This window comes from Herpailurus yagouaroundi, unplaced genomic scaffold, assembly GCF_014898765.1.
Source record: "Herpailurus yagouaroundi ecotype Mexico unplaced genomic scaffold, PumYag 28, whole genome shotgun sequence".
NCBI classification, from domain to species: Eukaryota; Metazoa; Chordata; class Mammalia; order Carnivora; family Felidae; genus Herpailurus; species Herpailurus yagouaroundi.
In genome coordinates, this window is record NW_024412376.1 from 2,296,386 (window position 1) to 2,319,968 (window position 23,583).

The window sequence follows — 23,583 nt, forward strand, 5'->3', positions numbered from 1 at the left end:
TTAAATAAATTCCAGTATAGCCACTCATTTGAATACCAAACAGAAATTATTACAAATAACGGAAAAACATAAAGCATTTTCAATAGTAAGACTGAAAAGTAGGTTATAGGAGAGTATGTACAATAATTTATTTGTGTATTTTTTTTTTTTTGAAGTATAACACATATACTGAGGAACCCGGAGATGCACAAAAATGTTCATAGTGGTTGTTTCTGGATTTTGTGAAGCTAATTTTCATGGTGTAAAAATGCTCTGAGAGCACATGCAGGATAGTTCCTACTGTGCCATCAACTGATGTAGGAAAGGGGTGAAACATAAACGAGCCAACAGAGAAACAGGTCAATTCGTACCCGTATGGAACACCCTTGGAAGCATACTGACAACCAGTGGTATCAGGTGCCTGTCAGAAAGGAAGCCAGGCGGCTGGGAGGCCAGTAAGAGATGACTTTTCAGTGCATACTCTTTTTATACCTTTGGAAGCTTGAACCATGTGAACTTATTACTGCTCCAAAAAGACACACAAAAACTGGAAATAAAAACAAAATTTGAAACAACAGTAGCATCATTCACATCAGGGTGTGGCCTCCCAAGGAACACTCTGAATGAAACCTGATTTAGGGGCATGTTAATTTTTAAACTATGTATTTTGATGATGATTAACCTTCACATATACAATGAACACTTATTTTTGTAATAAAAAATGTTAAGATACAGAGTAATTCTTTTAAAACTTAAGTATGTCCTTTGGTTTTTTTATTAATAAATTTTTTTTTTTGGTAACTTATTTGTGTACACATTGGTTTACATTTTAAGGCACTTATGCTTTTTTTTTTTTTTTAATGTTTTTATTTATTTTTGAGACAGAGAGAGACAGAGCATGAGCAGGGAAGGGGCAGAGAGAGAGGGAGACACAGAATCAGAAGCAGGCTCCAGACTCTGAGCCATCAGCACAGAGCCCGATATGGGGCTCGAACTCACAGACTGTGAGATCATGACCTGAGGCGAAATCGGACGCTCAACCGACTGAGCCACCCAGGCGCCCCTAATGCTTTTAAAACAAAAATTTAGGGGTGCCTGGGTGGCTCAGTTGGTTAAGTGTCTGACTCTTGGTTTCAGTCAAGTCATGATCTCATTGTTTGTGCATTCGAGCCCCGTGTCGGGCTCTGCAGTGACAGGATGGAGCCTGCTTGGGATTCTCTCTCTCCCTCTCTCTCTGCCCCTCCCAGTCACTCTCTCTCTCAAAAATAATAAATGAATGAATGAATGAATAAATAAATAAATAAATAAATAAATAAATATTTAAGCATAATAAAATTTGCAGACAATACATTTCCATGTAAATACTTCTCCTTTGTCATGTGTACATCTCCTTTATTTGTCTACTAATCCACAGCATCCTCAGTGAAAGTGCACACATGTATGCAACAGTCTATAAATGTACTGGCATGTTGCTACTAAACACAGGACAAACATCCTTTATACGGTATCATACTTAACAATTGTTCTACTTCTCTAGGTTTTTGGAGCCTGGACTGCCCACATGCTGGGTCCTCACAGGACTTCCTCTTTGGGAGACAGATCACTGAAGTCTCGGGCCCAGGCTGGAGTGTCCCATGAGATGGAAACAGGTGAAGGACATGTCTAAGGTAGAGGGACACCCTCCTCCCTTCAGGTGGCACTCCTGGCCCCACCCACAGGCCCCGGTCCCTCACTCACCACTGCACGGGCTGCCAGTTAGGGAGGAAAGGTCGGAAGCCTGTGATGCACTCAAAAGCCAAGGTGCCGAAGCTCCAGTAGTCCACAGTCACTGTGTACTTCTGCTGCTCCAGGAGTTCCGGGGCCTGTAGAAGAACATGAGGTGGGGAAACACCTGAGCTGCTTCCTTTTCCGAGGAGCCACCACAGGAGGGGGCAACCAGCCCTTCTAATTGTGTGTCCACACCTGCCCGACTCCATCCAGAGGGTACTGGCATGTCCACTCAAGGGTGAGGGGGTGACCACCTGTGTAGCCAGTGGTATCTAGAATTTTTCTCTACCTCATTCACTCCCGATGCTAACACAAGGGTCCCTAGAGGTATTTTTAGGTAGACCAGAGTACATTATATACCTCTTGAGGGCAGTGTCCAGGTGGGAAGTTACATACAACAAGGAAAATGATACCAGGCTGTATACACCAAATGCATAATACATATATTTAGGACATGTGGTCGTACAATGGGACAGGATGTTTATAATCAGGTAGGAAAAAAGCCAGATGAATGACTGCTGCCCAAGCAGAGACAGCTGGAGTAACTAGGTGGGCATGGAACTTGGTTCTGAAAAAGGCTCCTCACATGAGTGTCTGCGAGGAGACGTTCTAGAAAGGACCATCACAAGCAAAGGCGTGGAGACAGGACTGTGTGCAGTCTGGCTAGAAGTGTCACACTTCTGCAGGGGCCAAGGAGTGCAAGCCAAGAGGAAAAAGTGGGAGGATGATCAGATCAAGCTCTGGATCTGGTTATGTGGACAGAAGTTTTAGTTCCTGAAGGTGAAGGATTTGACTGAGCCTCCTGGTCAGAGCATGGGGTGCCCCGACTTAACCTCTGCTGAGCCCATGAGGATTCCAGAGGATGCTCAGCAGGACCTACATAATTACATGATAGGGACACAAGGGCCTGAATCACAGCTCCGCATGAGTCATCACTCTGAAAATTCTACTCCATTGAGCAGGTCATAAGTCAGTGGAGCCCATTATAAATCAATGGAGCCCAAGGGAGTATAAATGCACTCAAAGAGACTTCAAAGAATTTCTTCTTCTTTTTCAAGAACTTGATAAAATGCTTAAGCTCATTTAGCCCGGTGGCTTTCAACCTTTTGTTTGTTTATTACAACTGCAGAACCCTTTATTCAATCAAAATTTTATTGGTTGTTACCATCCACAAGCAATCTATTACCAGGTCTTACTGGGTCTCTTGCTAGGCATTTCTTGACTAGTTTTCTATTTCCCCCCTGCTACCACCAGCTCTGAGCTGCCGATCAGAGCCTCCTTACCATTCGCCCACTCTTTATGCTTATTCAATGCAATTCATTCTCCACTCTGTATCAAGAGTGGTCTTTTCAAAGCGTAAACCTGATCCTTCTCCAACTTAAAACCCTTCAATGTCTTTTAGTCCTCCAATGGACTACATCCTTTGCTTCAATTTCCTCTCCTTTCCCCTACCTCCAGCCCCTTTCTTCTACTCATCCTTCAGGTCCCAGACAAGATAAGGTCCTCCTAATATGTATTCTTATAACACCCCGCACTTTCTCTTTGTAACACTTAATGACAATTTTAATTTCTTAGTTACTTGTGTAAGTTTGGGGGTAATGCCTGCTTTCTCACTAAACCCTAGGCTTCTTTTAAAGACCAGGGAAATGCTTGTCTTCTTTCCCATCACATCGCCAGCTCCTAGCACAGTGCCTGGCACGCAGACATAGACTACACTCAATCAGCATTTTCCTGAATTGAATGAGTGACTCAAACAGAACCCCAAAATAGACCAAATAATGTAAAGAAAGAGTGGGAGCTCAGAGCTCAGCTCCTTCTTGGTGGCCTGAGACACCTCATGGAAACTGTGGCTTCTACAGACCAGCACGCATCTAGTTTAAACTATTTTCAGATAAAATACTGAAGCCCAAGATGTTATGGGATGTGTTCAAGGGCACGCACTAGCAAAGAGAATGTCAGAGAAGATGCCCATATCCTTACACTGGGCCTCTGTTGGGAAAAAGTGCTGACTTGAACAGATTATGTCTCTGTCATACAGCAATTCCTATACATCTGGGAACATCTGAAGAGCTGGCAAGACTTAGACGCTTGAAAGCAGGACAGAGAGGAGCCGCACAAGTCCAGTCAGCAGGGAAAAGCTGATAAGCAAACATGTAAATCCCATTTCTTACCAGGTATTGCAGGGTCCCCACAAAGGAAGTACAGAGACTGCCCTGATCCAGTTCCTTGGCATATCCTAGGTCAATAATTTTGTGTATTAACTGGAAAAAAAAAAAAGAAAGAAAGAAAAAGGAGAAATCTGAGGGTTATGAGAATACTGGTGACAGAGCAGAGGATATTTCTGAATTCCCAGGTGGTATTAGATTCTGAGTTCCTAATAACCACCAAATATTTATTACACAGGAGACTGCCTCCAACATGGTAGATGTAGGGCAAGAGAAGACATAACTGTAAAAATGCTGAAAAAAAGGCACATGTTCTCCTTGCTCTGTAACTAATCACCAGAGGGAGGTCAAAATGAACAGACTATGCAACAGCCCTCAAGACTGCTACACTGGATTTATGATGTGAAAGACCTTCTCAGTAAATGCCTTCAGTTCTCAAATCTTAGAACCACTTACAAGAATAAGTGTGAACTAGAGCAAAGGTGAGCACTGTGATAGTTATGGGCCAAGCCCAGAATGCTGATGTCTCTATCAGAAGAGAGTGAGTGGCCCACAAGTTGGGTTACTACATTCCACTCAGCTGAGTCCTTGCTTGCCACCCCCAGCTAAGCAAAGAAGGCTGTGAAAGGGCATGGGCGCCAAGCCCCATGGGGAGGTTACTGCCACACACAAGCGGGAGGGCCCCCTGAGGAGGGTCCCCAGGAGCTCTGGGAAAGCTGCAGGCCGGACCAGGCTGTATATGTAGGTACCAGCTCCAAATGCCTCCTCTCTGCCATAGCTCGCTCTGCCTTCTCTCAGCTCTCTTAGAGCTGGTTTCCAGCTTAGCATCAAAAGTTACACTCTCAAACACATGGGAAACAAAAAGCCTACTTCCCAGAGGTGCTGGTCCCAAAGGCTGGGGTGGAAGTGGGAGGAGAAACATTTTCCTTATCAGATTCCTGCAACTCCGGCAACTAACAATGTGATCCATTCAAACTTGCCTCAATCTGCGAGCAGGAGTTTTTGCTAATTCTGTTTCAAATCAAAGTGTTCCCAGAGAATCAAAACAAATATAAAGTCAAGGAAATGCAAATATAAACAAAGATACAAAGTGTGTTCCTTCACCACCAGAGCAGCTCCCCTGAGGCACTGCCCAGGACTTTCCAGGAGGGTCACTCACTCTTTGTTCTCCTTGCTGCAGGACGATGTTTTCTGGTTTCAGATCCCGATGGATGATTCTGTTTTCATGAAGGTATCTAAGTGCAGAGGCTGAGAGGGTGGAAAGGGGAGTCAATTTTCATTAAACCTAAAAAATGTGTTTCATTTCAAAATCGCCTATACCATGAAAGATGAATACTGTGTGCCCCTAACATGCACTCTTTCAGTTCACAGACTCACATGGAGGGACAAGGCCCGGGGCAGAAGTTCGTGGGGTGAAGTGAAGGGGACCTGGTTACTTGAGCAGAATGTGGACCACCACAAGAATCTGGCTTCTGCAGGCAAAGAACTCTTAGCTTTCCATCCACGAGGTCACCAATTAGTTTAGAGAGCGGTTCTCAAACTGCACTGCCCAGACCAGCAGCATCTGAGCTTTGAGAAATGCAAAATTCTTACATCCCACCCCAGACCTACTGAGTCAGAAACATTAGGGGTGACCACCCCCACCCCCCATCAGTGTTTTAACAAGATCTCCAGGTGATGCTGATGCTGAGAAAAGTTTGAGAAGGGGAATGTCTCTGGTGTCTTTAGGCTCAAAACTCTAAATTCTACAGGGTGGGTAAGGGGGAAGGGCTCTCTGGGCAAAGAGTACTTTGGTCATCCGATCTAAAGTCCAGTGATGTCAGAGCAAGCTTCAAGGAAGAAGTGGAGAGCCTTGGAAGAAGAGATTAGAAGCATATTTCATGCATCTGACAGTTCAACATGTGTTAATTATGTGCTCAGTCTCTGGTAAGCTCTAGGAAGGACATAAGAGATATGATGTCCAACTTTATTTTTTTTCCCAACGTTTATTTATTTTTGAGACAGAGAGAGACAGAGCATGAACAGGGGAGGGGCAGAGAGAGAGGGAGACACAGAATCTGAAACAGGCTGCAGGCTCTGAGCAGTCAGCACAGAGCCCGATGCGGGGCTCGAACTCACGGGCCGCAAGATCATGACCTGAGCCGAAGGAAGTCGGACGCTTAACCGACCAAGCCACCCAGGCGCCCCCCAACTTTATTTTTTTTAAAAAAGCTTATTTGTCCATTTGGAGAAAGAAAGAGAAAGAATGAATAGGGGAGGGGCAGAAAGAGAGAAGGGGACAGAGGATCTGAAGCAGGTTCTGTGCTGACAGCAGAGAGCCCAATGTGGGGTCGAACTCACAAACTATAAGATCGTGATCTGAGCCAAAGCCAGACACTTAACCGACTGAGCCACCCAGGTGCTCCTATGATGCCCAACTTTAAAGAATCCAGTTGGGAAGGAAGAAGCCTGCACAACACTGGCTATGAGGAGGAAATATGAGGACATCATACAGGAGGGCCGTGGCACAGAGCAACAGGGCTCCAGCTGCAGCCTAGGCTCCAAGCAGGGTGTGATTTTCACCCATAAGAGGTTTAATAACTTTAACAGAAGTCCTAGCTCATTGTACTACAAAAGAGAAAAACAGAATAACCACTGGAAGGTGATAAAATTAGCTTTATTTGGAGATGATATGACTCTATGCTTAGAAACTCAATAGACTAAAAACTGGCAAGAATTTAGTAATCTGGAAACAACACAACTATATTCAAATCAATAGCTTTTCTCTATGTCAGCTACATGCAGTTGAAATGGAAAAAGAAAAAAAATCCTATCTGTGTTAGAAACAAAAACTCTAAAATACTATGGGAGAAATTTAGGGGGGAAAAAGTAGCATAAGGTGAGGAAAAGTAGGTGGCATGAAGAAGAGCAATACAAACAACACAAAAAGGTCTTAAAAGTTTATGGCAACATGACACCATTCACAAAGTCAAAAGACAAAAAGTCTAGGGAAAAAGTATCTGCAACATATATGCCAAAGAGTAAATATGCCTAATGGACAACAAGTTCTTACAAATCAGTAAGAAAGCAACTCCAGTAGAAAAGGGGGTAATTTACATAAGAAATGCAAATGGCAAACAACACTGCAAAAAGTTGCTCAAGCTCCCGAGTAGTCCACAAAGTGTAAATTAAAGCAAAATGAAATGTCTTTCACTCCCTCTTCAACTGGCAAGGATTTTAGATGGAAAATAAAAGGCACTTCCCTACATTGCTAGAAGGAGTAAAAATTGCTATGCCTTTTTTTGGGAATGAAATATGGCAATATCTATTAATTCTTACAATGTACATATTGTTTGACCCATTATTTTCACCTCTACCTTGTAAAAAAATAAAAAGCCTCATAACATACAAATAAGGATGCTTATTGCATAGCTTGGAGTGAAATACTTAGAAAGGAACTGCAAATCGCATATAAAATCAATGTGCAGAAATCTGTTGCATTTCTATATACCAATAACAAAGAAGCAGAAAAAGAAACCAAGGAATTGATACCATTTGCAATTGCACCAAAAACAATAATATATCTAACTAAAGAGGTAAAAGATCTGTACTCTGAAAATTATAGAACACTTAATAAAAGAAAATTGAAGAGGAAACAAAGAAATGGGAAAGCATTCCATGTTCAACGATTAGAAGAATAAACATTGTTAAAATGTCCATACTACCCAAAGCAATCTACGCATTCAATGCAATCTCTATCAAAATACCACCAGCATTTTTCACAGAGCTAGAACAAACAATCCTAAAATTTGTATGGAACTACAAAAGACCTCAAATAGCCAAAGCAATCCTGAAAAAAAAGAAAAAAAAAATCAAAACTGGAGGCATCATGATTCTGGATTTCAAGCTATATTATGAAGCTGTACTCAAGACAGTATGGTACTGGCACAAAACAGACACATGGATCAATGGAACAGCACAGACATCTCAGAAATGGACCCACAACTATATGGTCAACTCATCTTCAACAAAGCAGGAAAGAATATCCAATGGAAAAAAGATAGTCTTTTCAACAAATAGTGTTGGGAAAACTGGGCAGCTACAGGCAGAAGAATGAAACTGGACCACCTTCTCACACCACACACAAAAATAAATTCAAAATGGATGAAAGACCTAAATGTGATACAGGAATCCATCAAAATCCTAGAGAAGAACACAGGCAGAAACCTCTGACCTTGGCCAGAGCAACTTCTTACTAGACATGTCACCGAAGGCAAGGGAAATGAAGAAAATATGAACTATTGGGACCTCACCAAGATAAAAAGCTTCTGCCCAGCAAAGGAAACTAATCAACAAAACTAAAAGGCAACCTATGGAATGGGAGAAGATATTGCATGTGACATATTTGATAAAGGGTTAGTATCCAAAATCCATAAAGAACTTCTCAAACACCCCAAAAATAAATAATCCAGTTAAGAAATGGACAGAAGACATGAATAGACAGTTTCCAAAGAAGACATCCAGATGGCCAACAGACACATGAAAAGATGTTCAACATCACTCCTCATCAGGAAATATAAATCAAAACTGTGATGAGATACCACCTCACACCTGTCAGAATGACTAAAATTAACACAAGAAACAACAGGTGTGGAGGATGTGGACAAAGGGAAACCCTCTTGCACTGTTGGTGGGAACGCAAACTGGTGGAGCCACTCTGGAGAACAGTAGGGAGGTTCCTCAAGAAACAAAAAATATTTGGTGTATGTGCTTGGCTGAGGAGCCAACGGGGCAAGGCTACCATCTATGGTATTATGACTGAACGCCTCTAAGTCAGAATCCAGCCCAGGTGGAACTATATGGCAGCACGGTGGAGACTCAGTTGGCCTTGGATAATTGGGCCCCCCACCATCCCACCGCCTGGCATTGGGACCAGGGTCCGGTGCAGAGAGCCCTTCCTCCCAAGAAACGGGGTGCAGTCAGAAAGGTGGCCACCCCCTCGCCCCTCAAGCAACACTTGTTCCTGGAGAACCTGGTGCTAAACCATTCTTAGATGACCTGCTTCTGGGTCGGGGTTTCAAACACAGCAGAGCAGCTCCCTCACTGCGATCTATTCAAAGTCAGCCTTTGACACAGTGGTTTGTAAACAAACAGAAAAAAACAAAACTAAATGTAGAACTGCCCTACGATCCAGCAATTGCACTATTAGGTATTTACCCAAAGGATACAAAAATACAGACTCAAAGGGGTACATGTACCCCAATGTTTATAGCAGCATTATCAACAATAGCCAAACTATGGAGAGAGTTCATATGTCCATCGACAGATGAACGGATAGAGATACGGTGTGTGTATGTATGCACACACGCACACACACACACACACAAGAATATTATTCAGGCATCAAAAAGAATGAAATCTTGCCATTTGCAATAATGTGGATGGAGCTAGAATGTATTATGCTAAGCAAAATAAATCAGAGAAAGACAAACACCGTATGATTTCCCTCATATGTGGAGTTTAAGAAACAAAACAGATGAACATATGGGGGAGGGAAGAAAAGAGAGGGAAATAAACCACAAGAGTGTCTTAACAATACAGAATAAATTAAGGGTTGATGGAGAGAGGTGGATGGGAGATGAACTAGATGGGTGACGGGTACTTGTGATGAGCACCAGGTGTTGTATGTAAGGGATGAATTACCGAATTCTACGCCTGAAACCAGTATTGCACTGTATGTTAACTACAATTTAAATTTAAAAAAAAAAAAAAGGAAAAAAGGTAGAATGAAAAAAAATGAACTACAAATCATCAAAAGGGGAGTGGCTGGACAAATTATGACAGATCCACGTTATAGCAGGCAACTGTCTTAAAATCATTTAAGTTTGCAGAGAATATAACTCCGATATAGACAATATAACTCAGGAGGATGTCAAAGATAGGTATGTTTTGTTTAAAAAGATAATAAGCAATGACAACACTAAGAGGTTCAACAATGAGGCTTCCCTGTGCCCCACCATGCCCATACATGCATGCTCTCCCTCTCAGCACACCAGACAGAGCGCAGGCAAACCAGGGAGGTGGGCGGCCTTTCCTGTCTGCTCTGCAGAGGAGGAGGAGAAGGCCTTCCACAGAAACCAAGTAGTCAGACACGCTGTATAAAAAGACTTTAATGCTGAAAGTTTCCTAAAAATGCATCAGAAGGTCAAACCCAGATAAACAACTGACTTCCATCTTAGTAGGGGAGTTCCAGATGAGAATATAAGTTAATTATGAAACCTCCAACTACATCTACCCTTTTAACAGCCTTTGACCAGTGTTTCATACTTGTTCCTTATTTTTCTTTTCTTTCGTAATTGAATACAGTAGATTGGCTTAGGTCCAATGACTGTCCCAATGAAATGAAAGACATGCTGCTTTCAATGCGTGCCCCAAACATTCCACTCTATCTTGTTCCCAATTGTATTAACTTTTAAATAATTTTTTGAAATGTTTGTTCATTTTTGAGAGAGACAGAGCGCGAGTGGGAGAGGGAGAAACAGAATCTGAAGCAGTCTCAAGGCTCTGAGTTGTCGGCACAGAGCCCGATGAGGGGCTCAAACCCACAAACTGTGAGATCATGACCTGAGCCAAAGTCAGACACTCCACTGACTGAGCCACCTAGGCGCCCCCCTTTTTTTTTTATAATTTTTTTAATGTTTATTTATTTTTGAGACAGACAATTGCATTAACTTTTAAAGACTGATGCTTCTGACCAGCACTTTCATTTGTGTTTTACTAATTTTTCGTTAAAGAATCAAGGCAAAGTACAAGAAGACATTCGAGAAACTGCACAAACACAGCCTTGCGTGCAGGCATGGTGCAGCTGAACCTGAACTCGTGGCTGGCAGGGAGCCCTGCGTACAGTAACTCAACATGTATGTTCACTGACGGACTCACAAAAGGCCCATTTTGGTACATGATAAGAGTGTCAGAGCACAATATATAAAAGCAGAATACATGAAAGTTGAGATTCATTGTATTTTGAGCAAGAACACATGCCCAGGCTGAGACAACCCCTCTCAAGTCAGATATGGACATCTCCATGCATATAACATGGGCCACAAGCTAGAGAGACATGCCAAGAAGCCCCCCAGTGCTGGAGAAAAACATTTGGACCAGACCAAAAGCACTATCTTCTACACCAGGCTGATGAGGAATAGTCATCTGATCTTTAGTGAGGAGGCACGCAAGCTGGTAACTAATCCACGGATTACTATTAATAGCGGTCTATTTACATTGAAGCAACTGTACATGAAACAAACTTGAATCCTCATTTCAGGGCAGGCATTTACTCTCAAACACTTTTGTCCACTTAAGATTGACTGTGGAATTAAAGAATTCTTCAGGTATCATTACATGCAGTTTGCTGGACTGAGGAACACAGAATTTTGACAGGCAACAACTCTGAAACAACTCCCCTTGCAGAGTCAGTCTTTAAAAAGATAGCCTGACTGTGCTACATTTTACAAAACAGTACTTGAACAGCAGTGCCACGAAATGAATCAAAATTGTCTCAAGCAAAGAGAACCTAATTGGATGGAAAATGAGAATTTGAGATTAAGAAAAATACATTTACATCTGAAAGTTTATTAAAAATCTAAACCTTTAGTGATAGTGAAAATACATGTATATAAAAATTGAAAACCACACCACAAGCATAAAGCCTAAAAGTTAATTTCTCACATTCCAACTGTAGAAAGGAGTTGTAAGAAGCACCCACCGTATGTGAACTTTTAAGCTACACAATGGCATTTCCTAGGACAGCTGATGCTGAGAGGGTCCAGATTAAGACTTGCCACAGGAAAACAACAGCCTCCTTCTGTTATTCCTAACAGGAATGGCATCCGGGTAGTTACCCTAGCTTTCCCTTATCCCAGGATGAGACACAAATATATGACTGAACAATGTGACACTCCTGGAGTTCTTATTGATGAACCAGAATTTCAAGTCACAGTTCCTATATATTTTCTTCAGATTACAAACCACAAATTAGGGACCAGCTAGGACCGGCTAGATTTCCATGTAGAAAAGCAGTTTTGTAAGAGCTGTATCCATGAATCCCTACTTACCACACTCCAGATTTAAAGGGATTACTAAACTCCCTTAAGAACATTCTTGTTTTGGGGCGCCTGGGTGGCGCAGTCGGTTAAACGTCCGACTTCAGCCAGGTCACGATCTCGCGGTCCGTGAGTTCGAGCCCCGCGTCGGGCTCTGGGCTGATGGCTCAGAGCCTGGAGCCTGTTTCCGATTCTGTGTCTCCCTCTCTCTCTGCCCCTCGCCCGTTCATGCTCTGTCTCTCTCTGTCCCAAAAATAAATAAACGTTGAAAAGATATTAAAAAAAAAAAAAAAAAAAAGAACATTCTTGTTTTGGATACATTCCATAGAAAAGAAACGGGAAGGTAAATGTACCGAAATGCTGAAACAGAGATTAGAGAGAAAAGAAAGACAGTCACCAACTGCTTTAAGTCACCAATGGGTAAGAAGTACAACAGGATGTCTGTTCACTCAATAAAAATTGACTATGTGCCTACTGTTAAAAAAGAGACAACTGGTCCAAAATGGAGTCACTTGTGCTAAGGCCACATCACCAACAGGGACTTAATTCCTAACCTAACTGCATTTTCAGCCTCTCCTAGAAATGTAATCTTAACTAGTCAGTCTGGAACTAGCTGGTCAGCACTAGTGGGGTAATGTGCCTGACAGACTCCTGCTAGTCCCCAAAGGAAGGTGACTTTGCCTGAAACATTCTACTCTTGGCTAGTGACTTCCACGTCCCTTCTCATTCTGCCTATAAAAGTCTTTCATTTTGGGGGCGCCTGGGTGGCTCAGTGGGTTAAGCCAGCAACTTTGGCTCAGGTCATGATCTCACGGTTCATAGGTTTGAGCCCCGTGTCCTGCTCTGTGTTGACAGCTCACAGCCTGGAGCCTGCTTTGGATTCTGTGTCTCCCTCTCTCTCTGCCCGCCCCACCCCCCACCCCCACCCCACACATGCTCTGTCTCTCTCTCTCAAAAATAAACTTTTAAAAAAAAAAAAAAAAAAAGTCTTTCATTTTGTATAGCTCTTTGGAGCTCCTTTCTATTTTCTAGGTGGGATGCTACCACCACCCAATTCATGAATGGTTGAAAAAGCCAACAAGATCTTTAAAAGTTACTCAGTTGAATTTTGTTTTTCAACACATTTGGTGACAGCTGTGAGATCCGAAGGAAACTTCTGACAGCTTCAGGGACTACAAGAAACACAAGCATGTTACCCGGGAACCCTTCCAGTTCTCTTTCTTCCTGTTTTCCAGGGGCCATCGGTGAGTTCTTCTCGGTTCTGAGCTCAGCTCTTTGCACAAATTGACAATTAGATGGCTCCCCATCTAACTGGCTTTCTACAGTTCCCCATTTGATTAGAATCCCCAATCCTTGGTTTAGTCCTCAGATTCCACCTTGGGAACTGCTGGTGGTTCAGTCCACAGTTTCCCATTTGTTTAGAATCCCGGCCCACAGTCCCCATTCTTTGGAATCTGCTGCATTAGTTCTTTCCCCAGTCCCCAGTTCCATGTTAGTAATTGTTGGTGGTTACTGACCAGGGTCAGACTAGGTTCAATGTGATTTGTGTTGATGAAGGCTATTGTTAATCTCAGAAGCCAAAATCCACAAAACTAGTGAGCATACATGAACACTTAAAAGTTGTTAGAATATATGCTAGCTAACTCTTAAGACTCCTGTGTCTTAAGCTGGTCATCCAACTTAAGAATAGATTGGTTACCAAAAAATAAATAAATAATAAAAATTTTTTACAAAGGGGTGCCTGGGTGGCTCAGTCGGTTGAGCATCCAACTCTTGCTCTCAGCTCAGGTCTTGATCTCACAGTCGGAAGTTCAAGCCCCGTGTTGCACTCTGTGCTGGGCATGAAGCCTACTTAAAAATAAATGGATGAATGAATGACTCAATGAGTGAATAAATGAATTGGTCACAGAATAGCCTAGATTGACACTAGGTCACCTGCAACCTCAAGAAAATTTCCATGTGATGAAGTACACCATAAAACACCTTATAATCATTAAACCAGCAACACATTTCCCTTAGGTTATTAGGTTGTCTCCAAGAGAATCAAAGCCTTAGCTTAAAAAATCAAAAAAAAAAAAAATCCTTAAATTCCAAACAGTTGAGTATGCCATCTTCCAGCCACCTGCTTATTTATTGACTAAAAACTATGGTTTAGGAAGCTATAAATATCTCCAAAAATCTTACTAAAGACAACCTAGAATTACAATGGCCAATATGGGAACATTCCAATTAAACAAGATCCTTTATTTAAGAAGTACACTTAAAAGCAAGCGCCTGGGTGGCTCAGTTGGTTGAGTGGCCAACTCTTGATTTCAGCTCAGGTCATGATCAGGGTCGTGGGATCAAACTCCATGTCAGGCCCTGTGCTAAGTGTGGAGCCTGCTTAAGATTCTCTCTCTCTTCCTTTGCCCCTCTCCCCAGCTTGCACTCTCTTTCTCTCTCTTAAAAAAAAAAAAAAAAAAAGCTAAAAATTAAAAACAGCAAGGGTTTCCAAATCAAACAAACAGAATGGGATGGATACCTATTTTTATTGATGTATAGAAGCTTCCAAAAGTCTTCAAGATACCAAAATAGCTTCATTGAAAGTTTCATTGCAAAAAGGTAATGAAAAATTAAACAAACAAAAGGTATATAAAACAACACCTAGGTCTCCCACATCGCACCCTCTCAGGGGTCCCTCATCAAAAAACTGGCCCTGAAATCAATGTTTCATTTGCAATCAACTGGGACACTGGAAAAATGGTTTTCTCAAAGGTCCCATGCACATCCTTCAGCACCAACTTGAATGCTCCATATCTGCCTCTGAAGGAAGGACCCCACAGATGAAACTGAAGGATTTTCTGATAAAGTGCTACATTATTCCCTTAAACAGCCAAGGGGAAACTGAAATTAAATTTTTTTTTTTTCAACGTTTATTTATTTTGGGGACAGAGAGAGACAGAGCATGAATGGGGGAGGGGCAGAGAGAGAGGGAGACACAGAATCGGAAACAGGCTCCAGGCTCTGCGCCATCAGCCCAGAGCCCGACGCGGGGCTCGAACTCCCGGACCGCGAGATCGTGACCTGGCTGAAGTCGGACGCTTAACCGACTGCGCCACCCAGGCGCCCCGGAAACTGAAATTAAAACTAATGAAAAAACCCTTACCAAATCCTGGCTGACACTGGAGCTACACTCTCTACTTTAAACCCCACTCAGAGTCGACCCATGGGATCCTGAAAGACTAGCAGAAGCTGGCTAAGGTGAGAATTCTTACCTGAGTCAGCTCTTCCTGGTATCTGTCTGTCGTAGTCAGTAGAGAGAGGAAAAGAAAATATCTTTTGCATCTTCTTTGGGGATGCCTCTTGAGTCCAAGGGGTTGTTCAATACTGCCAGGAATATTTACTGTTTGTCCCAGCTTGAACTTGACAAAATATTTGAAAGGCCTTGTGTGTGTGTGTGTGTGTGTGTGATTTTATTTTTAAGTAATCTCTACACTCAACATGGGGCTTGAACTCACAACCCCAAGATCAAGAGTCACACACTCTACCAACAGAGCCAGTCAGGTACCCCTGAAAGGACTTTTTAAAGTAACACAGTGGTCAGAAGTTGACCACACTGGATCAGAGCCTGATAGGAATTTCTTTTTAGCCCTTCTCCCCTAAGCTAAAATTATGTATCCAGAAAGAAAAAAACTTCTGAAGACTTTGTGGAAGGATTTGCTAAAACACTGAAAAGGCAAACAGCTCTAAACTCAGAACACAGAGATCTTTGATCTTCATCTTAGTTGGAAATCTTACTGATATAAAGAAAAAAAAAGCAAATTAATGTGCTTTAAACAGGTGGATCAACCAACATATGCTATCATTTAAGTTACAACCCAATTCCTTGAGAAATTAAAAGCAACTGTCCTTATCTTACAAATCTTTGCAAAACCAGAAATGCAGCTCCAGAAACAATTCAAAGTCCACCTATCCTTTTCACCAATCCCCAAACCTCCCTTACTTTTCTCAAAAGGTTTGTAAGGACTGTAAAAATTCTGACCTTAGGGAACAAAAGTACCTCTTAGAGGAACTAGCACTCTTTCCCTGTGCTTTTGAGAGGTAAATGCTCTATCTGGTTGTCTCCAGGAACTCTTAGCTAGACCATCCCTAATTCCTAGGAATGAAGAAAAAAGTGGGGAGAGGCTTTCTACAAATACGAATTGCTACAGAAGGTCCCTTGTCCCAAATCTGGTTCACGGCTTCTATAAGATTACTTTTAAGGACAACTATAAATCTTAAGTGCCTTCCCCACAAATATTAGTAGAAAAAGCTTTCAACATCTTTGTAGATAACCTCACTTCATCTACCAGAAACTTGATTTGGATCCAAATGCTTTTACAAACTAGTAAGTTTTGAATTATCATACCCTAATATTTTTTTTAAGTTTATTTATTTATTTATTTATTTAGAGAAAAAGCATGAGTGGGGGAGGGACAGAGACAGAGGGAGGGAAGGAGGGAGGGAGAGACAAAGAGAGAGAGAGAGAGAGAGAGAGAGAGAGAATATCAAGCAGGTTTTGCACTGTCAATGCAGAGCCCGATGTGGAGCTCAACCTCATGAACCATGAGATCATGACCTGAGCCGAAGTTGGAAGCTTAACTGACTAAGCTACCCAGGTGCTCCTTTATTGCTAAAATTTTCAATGAAAGCTATAAGGTCTCTCTTTGCATATGTCTGCATGTTTACATGTATCTTTACATAAATGCATTATAGATGTGTGGTATTTTCTTCCTCTGAATGGTATTGACAAAATTAATGTGTTTGTATTTAATTGGCTTAAAAACAAACAAGCATTTATATGAATTAAGTATTCCTAACACTCAGAAATATGATAGGAACTAACCCAAATGGTCTTCAAGTTCACATGATCTGGGAAAATATTTGGTATTAAAGTTAATTTAAATTTGTTGGTTTAATTAAAATAGACATGTCTTAGGGTGCCTCGGTGGCTCAGTCAGTTAAGCATCAGACTTCAGCTCAGGTCATGATCTCACGGTTTGTGAATTCGAGCCCCGGGTTGGGCTCTGGGCGGACAGCTCAGAGCCCAGGGACTCTGTGTCTCCCTCTCTCTCTCTCTGTCCCTTCCCTGCTCACATGCTGTCTGTCTGTCTGTCTGTCTGTCTCTCAAAAATAAACATAAACAAATAGACATGTCCTAGACAAGGCAGTTGAGGAGGAGGGAGCAATTGGAAGCGGGGGGAGGCTAGCTTGGCGTGCACTCCAGACCTCGGGAACGTTATTGTGCATAGATCTGCTGATTTTGGAAGACTGTTGCCCAGAAGGAAAGATATTTGGTTTTCACAACCCAAGGATGTAACCAAGTATAGAGGGCTGCTGTATTTGCAGAGCTAAGTCCTCCAGTTCTTGATTCACTGACAGTAAATGCTATGAAAAAGACTTCCAGAGCTGTCCTGGGTTGCATGAGACTCACTGAGGAGACATCTGGAATGCCTGTGTCCTGTTTGTGAAAAGATGGAAGAAACTGCCAGCAGTATAAACAAACAAACAAACAAACAAACAAACAAACAAACAACTGGAATCATGTAGCAGATGCAAGGACAGGACCCCGTCTGAAGACAACACTGAAACCAAAGACAGTGAAAACTCTATCTGGAAACAGGATAAAAAGCAACCAGATCAGTAAACTACAGAAGGAATTTAAACGTCACAATTCTGATGCTCACAGTACCACCTCAAGTGCCTCCCCAGCTCAGTCTCCTTGTTATGGTAACCAGTCAGATGATGGCTCAGATACAGAGATGGCTCCTGGCTCCAACAGAACGCCCATTTTCCTTTTTAGACCTTACATACTGGAAAAGACAGAAAATATGTTGTAGGATTATCTATAAAGGCCATTTTGGAGAAGTCCTCATTGTCACACACCTAAGCCTTGCTGCAACAATAAGAAAGCAGCTGCTGAGAAGCCGGAGGAGCGGGGGCCAGCGCCTCTGCCCATCTCCACTCAGGAGTGGTGACTGAGGTTTAGGCAGAAAGGGAACAACAACAACAACAACAAAAAAGAAAACGATTTAAATTTTGGAAAGAAAACAAAGCAACAAAACCCTCCTATTTTTAACTTTGGATACCTGCTATTCTGCCAAAAGACACTTTCTAGAATAGCTTTGAATGGGTTGTTATTTCTCCTCCAATTCCACAAAGTCTGAAGCCAGTGTCCAGCTTACTAAAAGAAAAAAGTATACATAATATTTAAGATGTTGAGTATTTCATAGGAAAGCTGGATGCTGCTGTAAAGAGCTCTTTAAGACTTTTTTTTTTTTTTTTAATCCCCTTCTAATGAATGAAACTAGGGGAATTTCAGGGGACAGAGATGGGATTTGTTGTATGATAAACGTATGTAGTTTTACTCTTTCTATATTAAGAAGCAGTGGTTGGGGCATTTTTAAGATGGCTGGCTGTCCTTGTTTTCCTTCATGATAATAAATTTGTCATAACTCAGTAACATGGACTTGCCCCAAGAGGTAGTTGTTAATAATTTAAGGTCTTGCCAAGGTTCTGATGATTCAAACCTGTACTACTGAATATTAAGCAGGACAGACTAAGTTCTCTGGTGCAAATACCTTGAAGGAGTAATTTCTAAACATACAGAGAGGTAACTTGAGTGTGTATGTTGCATCCTCTGCCACCTCCCTCCATACGGATTTTTGATAAAGATTTTAATCTATATTGAAACTGCTAAAACAGAATCAAAGCTCCTCTGGGGAAATGTAAAGTTTTAGGATGAGCAATCCTAAATGAAGAGTACCAAAGCATTACCGCATGGTAGAGATCACAGTCTATTAAAAATGTTAAATTACCTAAAAAATTGTGCAAGTCTTCAGAATGGCATACACACAAAAACAAAGGTTAATGTTTCTTTGGGCACATTTCTTAGACGGTCTGCCTAGTGTGTAAATAATTGACTTTTGTTTGTGTTACATGACTGGTGACTTCATTGAAAATCTGCACAATTCAGTTTTAGCTCTGGATTACTTCAGTCGACCTTTGCAAAGGTTTTGTCTGTGTAGAGTGGTTGTTTGATTGGTTTTAATCTATTAGGGCTTGGGTGTTTTCTTTTTTCCCCCACTCTATATTGAAGTAAAATTATACTAAAAGAAAAGAGAGGTGTGTGTTAATGCTGAGTGGGCTGGTTTAGGTTTGACTTCTTTGTTAACAGGCTTTGTTAACATTGAAATGTTAGATGATGCATCCTGAACACGAAGCTCTTCAATTCTAAAATCTTCATTTGAAGGCTTTTTACTTAAAAAAAAAAAAAGAAGGCTTTTTACTTGAACCCAAACCAAAGTACTCTCATTGCCTCTTTTCTAAACGTTCAGGAATAACCTATCACTGGTTCAGACTTTTCATAATTAGGGAGGATCATTTGCCTACCTTATAATAACATGACATTGTGTTTATTTTTAAAACTGGATTTTAAAAATTAGACAGTATAAGTAACAGTAAGGAGTGAGCCACTTTTTATGGGTACCCTATAGTTTTATAGTTCTTAATCTAAATTTGAAATTTTATATTTCTTCCTTATGGCAAAAACAAGCCACCATATGCACAGAATACACCGTGGGTTGGGTTGGCTCTCCCACAGCCTCTGCGGTGAATTCCAAGAGTATCAGCCACTATCATCTTCCTCCTGTTGTTTCAAAAAAATTTTTTTTGTACATTTTGGCTACAGTATTGGTGGTAGAATATATTATAATATGGATCATCCATACTTCTGATTTATTACTAGACCTCAATCACAGCCTTCTTTTTCCTCTTCCACCTCTTTGCCTGTAGGATGTACTGTATGTAGTCATGCACTTTGTATTAATATATTAGAAATCTACAAATGTGTTTTGTACTTTTTACACTGTTGGAGATTTACAATCAAAAGTTTTACTAGGATATTGAATAAATTTAGTCTTACTAGAAAATAAAAAAAATAGACATGTCTTCAGCATTATCAGCATTAAATATAATGCAGACATACAACATTTATTCTACATGGGTTTACTAATCAAATAAACTCATATTATCTATATGATAATATGATATGAATATATGTTATCTATATTATATCATCAATAGGAAAAATAATCAGATGATGGCTGTCTTTGTCTAATGTCTCATAAAGTCTCTGCGGGTAGTCTAAACAAAAGTGTATGCTTCTAAAAATTATTAAATATATTCATTCATACATTTGCCAACATGAAGAATGCTGGTTTAACATGCAGTTCACAACAGCTTACATCTCAGTTTTCACTAGAAATTAGTTTCTAAGGGTTAAAAATTCTAAATAATATGCAGTAAAAGCTATTGGAAATAATAAGAGAAACATCTCTGTACACAAGGAAAGGAGCATGTGTGTAAGAGAAGCTATGAGGAACAGAGAGGCATTTTTGTTAAGGGAAAATAAATTTTGTCCTTAAGTGAGGCTACTTCAGAATGGGAAAGTGGGAAAAACACAGGACAAAATATGAATGTAAAAAAGACCTAGAATGTTTGTAAAAAAGGAATATTGGGAAAGGAATTTTATGTGTGGTCAAGTTGGCTAAGATTAAAATTAATTTATCTGAGGGGCGTCTGGGTGGCTCAGTCAGTTGAGCGCCCATCTCTCTTGCTTTAGGCTCAGGTCATGATCTCATCATTGTGGGATTGAACCCCGTGTGTGCTAGGTGTGGAACCTGCTTAGGGTTTTCTCTCTCCCTCTCTCTCTCAAAAAAAAAAAAAAATTATTTGAATAAAAAAGGAGTTTCAATATCAAAAATAAGATGGTACAAAATTTGAATTTGGTTTCTCTCTTTTAAAATGGCAAAGCTAGGGGCGCCTGGGTGGCACAGTCGGTTAAGCGTCCGACTTCAGCCAGGTCACGATCTCGCGGTCCGTGAGTTCGATCCCCGCGTCAGGCTCTGGGCTGATGGCTCAGAGCCTGAAGCCTGTTTCCGATTCTGTGTCTCCCTCTCTCTCTGCCCCTCCCCCGTTCATGCTCTGTCTCTCTCTGTCCCAAAAATTAAAAAAATAAATAAATAAATAAAATAAAATAAAATAAAATAAAATGGCAAAGCTTTCTTGGACTACTGATCTAAATAAAGTCTTTCTGACCCTGAACTAACTAGAATTTTGCAGAGGGCTCCTGGAAGATCTCAAAAGATTTATTCTCTCTCTTTATACAAAAGGGTATGTAAAACTAATTGGGCTTATTTGCTATGTTAAATTATATGGGAAGCATTGTTATATGAGGCATAATACTAAGCTTTCTTTATATTATATTTGTGTTGGTATGTAAGTGTTCCAGAAACTGTATGAAATTCCTGGATCTCTATGTTTCCTATAATAATGTTATCAATAATAATTCCAGTTATTATACTAAAATGTTGTATATCACAGAAATTACTCAATTCCCTTATCAAATAAACTCTCATCATTTTTAAGTCTTCATCATTTGCAGAAAGTTACTGTTCTATTCTCCTACTCTGATGCTCTTATGGAAGTGTTTCTGCAGAAGTACTTCAAAGAGAATAGGTTTGTACTTGGGAAAGAACTTTGCCAAGTACAGGTTTCTGATAACTTTAAGATCATAAAATTGTCCTCAGTAAAAATTTCCCGAATTAATGGGAGAACTGGATTCAAGCAAAACAAACATTAATTAAATGGGATTGAATGACCTGAGGAGGAGGATTATGCCTTTTGGTTTGAAATACTGCTGGTTCCTCGATGTTTTGTTTTCCTTTCCAGATTTAAGCAAACCTTCTTTTTATTTTTTTAAAAAATTTTAAATATTTATTTTTGAGAGAGAGAGAGAGAGAGAGAGAGAGACAGTGTGAGCGGGGGAGGGGCAGGGAAAAGGGGAGACGCAGAATCTGAAGCAGTCTCCAGGCTCTGAACTGTCAGCACAGAGCCCGACGCAGGGCTCAAACTCATGGACCATGAGATCATGACCTGAGCTGAAGTCAGACGCTTAACAGACTGAGCCACCCAGGCACCCCTAAGGAAACCTTCTAAGCTACGCCTGACTTACAGCAATTTTATAAAGCATAACTTTGTAACAAAGGTATGAATGAAACATCTACTTTTTCTCCTTACCTGGTCCCTCCAGAATCCAGAAACTCTTGAGTATTCTTTTCATGGTAATACAACTAGGTATTTGATAAGTCCAATAAGACACTGTTCTCCTTGTAACAAGACACAGTTAAAAACTTGGGCTATAGGGGCGCCTGGGTGGCGCAGTTGGTTAAGCGTCCGACTTCAGCCAGGTCACGATCTCACGGTCCGTGAGTTCGAGCCCCGCGTCGGGCTCTGGGCTGATGGCTCAGAGCCTGGAGCCTGTTTCCGATTCTGTGTCTCCCTCTCTCTCTGCCCCTCCCCCGTTCATGCTCTCTCTCTCTCTGTCCCCAAAATAAATAAACGTTGAAAAAAAAAAAAAAAAAAAAAACTTGGGCTATATTATCGAGGCCTTGACTGAAATGTTACATTTAAGAGAGATGTGTGTAGACTCAGATATGGCCAGACAGCTTCAAGGAACTGCTTGGAAAAATCACTGGGTACCTTGCTTATAAAAGGTTCCTAGCAGTCTTACCAGATGACTAAGAAAGGTCACTTACTGGCAGCCCCAGAAACCCCAGGATATTTAGGGGAAACTTGAGAAGAGAAAATTCACCTAAATTATAGCTACTGCAGGTAAAATCTGATGATAAATCCTTGGCTTGGCTTCCTGGCCTCAGAGATTGAAGAGTTCAATCTCATTCTTTATGAAGAGGTCCACAAAGCAGTCTTAAAAGGAGCTTATATGGCTAATCACTATTCTTGCTGCATTGACATAAGTAATCAGGCCAAGTTTAATGCAAACACATTAGTTTCACTGTGATCATTTTTAATTTAAAAAATGGGGATAACTGTAGAGAGAAAAACTGTTCACACTTTTGTAGATAGATTCTAGTCCTGTTAATTTTCTTTGAGGTTTTGTTATATACCCATAAACTAGATTGGATTCTAAATTCTTCTAGTTTCTTCAAATATTTGGCTATGATTCTCCAAACTAACATTTCTAATTTTCTTCCACCCTTCTAATTTGGAATCAATAAAGACAAAGACTGCCCTTCAGTTTCCTTGGAAGAGACTACACCAGGTCCTCCTCTCCCAGATGGCAGCCAGGCTCTCTGACCAGGAAGAGAAATAGCTAACACCAAGGTAGACTACTGCCACCCAAGTCACTAGAGCAAGACTTCATACTTTAAACATGAAATCCTTTCTTCCTCCTTTTCTGTCCTTTACTCTGGCATTGGCCTGGAAAGATAACACCATCATCTGTATGTCCCAGGCCATTGCTAAGGGCGTAATCTAACCTCCAAACAACTATTGGATGTACCACAATGCTGGTGATTCTGTAACTCTGTCACAAACTTCTGATTTCCAATGTCCCAGTTTCTCTGAACAAACTCTGCTCCATCTCTATTGCATCAGACTCTCTAACCCTGGGGGTCCATTTCCCATTCTCTGGTTAACAATCGCAGGGTACCCAGGGAACCTTGCATCCAGGCTCTACACAAAGAAAGGGACACAAGGCAAAGGTAACCAGAATA

At 41.0% G+C, this 23,583-nt stretch overlaps 1 protein-coding gene and 1 pseudogene across 5 annotated transcripts in view; one reads left to right on the top strand and one right to left on the bottom strand.

Moving 5' to 3' along the window:
- The window catches only part of IKBKB (inhibitor of nuclear factor kappa B kinase subunit beta), a 75,291-nt gene that overhangs the window by 19,616 nt on the left and 32,092 nt on the right, over positions 1 to 23,583 (bottom strand). For 4 of the 5 annotated variants that reach the window (XM_040448304.1, XM_040448225.1, XM_040448375.1 and 1 more), the window contains 3 exons: positions 5,071 to 5,159; positions 3,918 to 4,007; positions 1,717 to 1,841 (listed from right to left, as the gene is read on the bottom strand). In XM_040448304.1, the coding sequence (XP_040304238.1) occupies positions 1,717 to 1,841; positions 3,918 to 4,007; positions 5,071 to 5,159 (304 nt within the window). Of the gene's footprint in view, positions 1 to 1,716; positions 1,842 to 3,917; positions 4,008 to 5,070; positions 5,160 to 15,243; positions 15,413 to 23,583 lie in introns of all 5 variants that reach the window. The other variant, XM_040448464.1, reaches the window with a different exon arrangement.
- On the top strand, positions 16,340 to 18,062 carry LOC121044289 (SIN3-HDAC complex-associated factor-like; annotated as a pseudogene).